Source organism: Diaphorina citri, unplaced genomic scaffold (assembly GCF_000475195.1).
Source record: "Diaphorina citri unplaced genomic scaffold, Diaci psyllid genome assembly version 1.1 scaffold1013, whole genome shotgun sequence".
NCBI classification, from domain to species: Eukaryota; Metazoa; Arthropoda; class Insecta; order Hemiptera; family Psyllidae; genus Diaphorina; species Diaphorina citri.
The window spans coordinates 104,845-105,801 of NW_007378443.1; the positions used below are offsets into that span (position 1 = coordinate 104,845).

General features: G+C 42.6%; 1 protein-coding gene across 1 annotated transcript in view; it reads left to right on the forward strand.

The window, feature by feature from the left end:
* Window positions 1-957, forward strand: part of LOC103513722 (diacylglycerol kinase theta) — a gene marked incomplete in the record, with an annotated part of 55,973 nt that overhangs the window by 37,857 nt on the left and 17,159 nt on the right. Inside the window, 1 exon segment of the mRNA XM_026826847.1 lies at window positions 441-566. Within this exon segment, the coding sequence (XP_026682648.1) occupies window positions 441-566 (126 nt within the window).

Below are 957 nucleotides of genomic sequence, written 5' to 3' on the forward strand. Positions count from 1 at the left end.
CGAGATAAATCGATTAAAAAAATGCCGGTAAATCGTGAACTTTGACGTCACGGCATACGCTCCCGTAGGCGATGACGTCACATCAAATGTCCCGAGCAAAGCTCCCTTGCAGGTAACGCATTAATGTGTTTGTGCGCATACGTTTCTGTGCAGTTCTTTCTGCTCCTCCGCTAGCGCGCTTGCATACCTACTGGCGCTACCTAGCGGACGAAAATAGCAACTGCGTTAAGTTTGACGTCACACATCTTCATTAGAACGGAAAATAAAAATTGAATTTTCGATCGTTTACAGTTATTATTTCGGAGTTTTGACCTCAGATTTGATTTTTCCCTACTTTTTACATAGGAATCGACCATTTATTCATAATTTTTACCCATTTGCAACTCCTCCATTCGGGCATTTTTTGACGTTCTCCTGTGCTGCTGTCTTATGATTTTCAGCTCGCAGTATTTCAGAAGAGTTCAGCAGTGGAGAGTCTCGACATCGGGATTCGGAAGATAATGCTGCCTCCTCCTCCTCCCATTCCAAAGATAAAGGAGCCAAAGAAAAAGAAGATAGAGATGAAGGTAAGTTAATGGAACCCCACAAAGTAAAGTGGAACCTGAAAACTAAAGTGGAACCTGAAAACTAATCAGTACTTCAGCTAGATGAGTGTTTCACCGTCGTTTTCATGATTTTTTTTTTTTCTTTTTTTTTTAGTCTGGCTGAGGGACTATAAACAGAGAATAGATCAGCGTCTAGCTAGGGGACTATAAACAGGGAGTAGACTAGTCCAAATTTCCTCACGCTATATCAATAGCGAAGGTTGAGTGCGAAGGGCATCCCACTCGGAAAATTTTGTTTTAGCCAAAACCAGTTGGCCTCAAAGCGATCACTCTAAAGCTGATTGAGAGGCCGACGACAAACCCCAGCCGACCCCATCTGAACATGGGAAAAGGCGAAGAAGAAGAAGAAGAA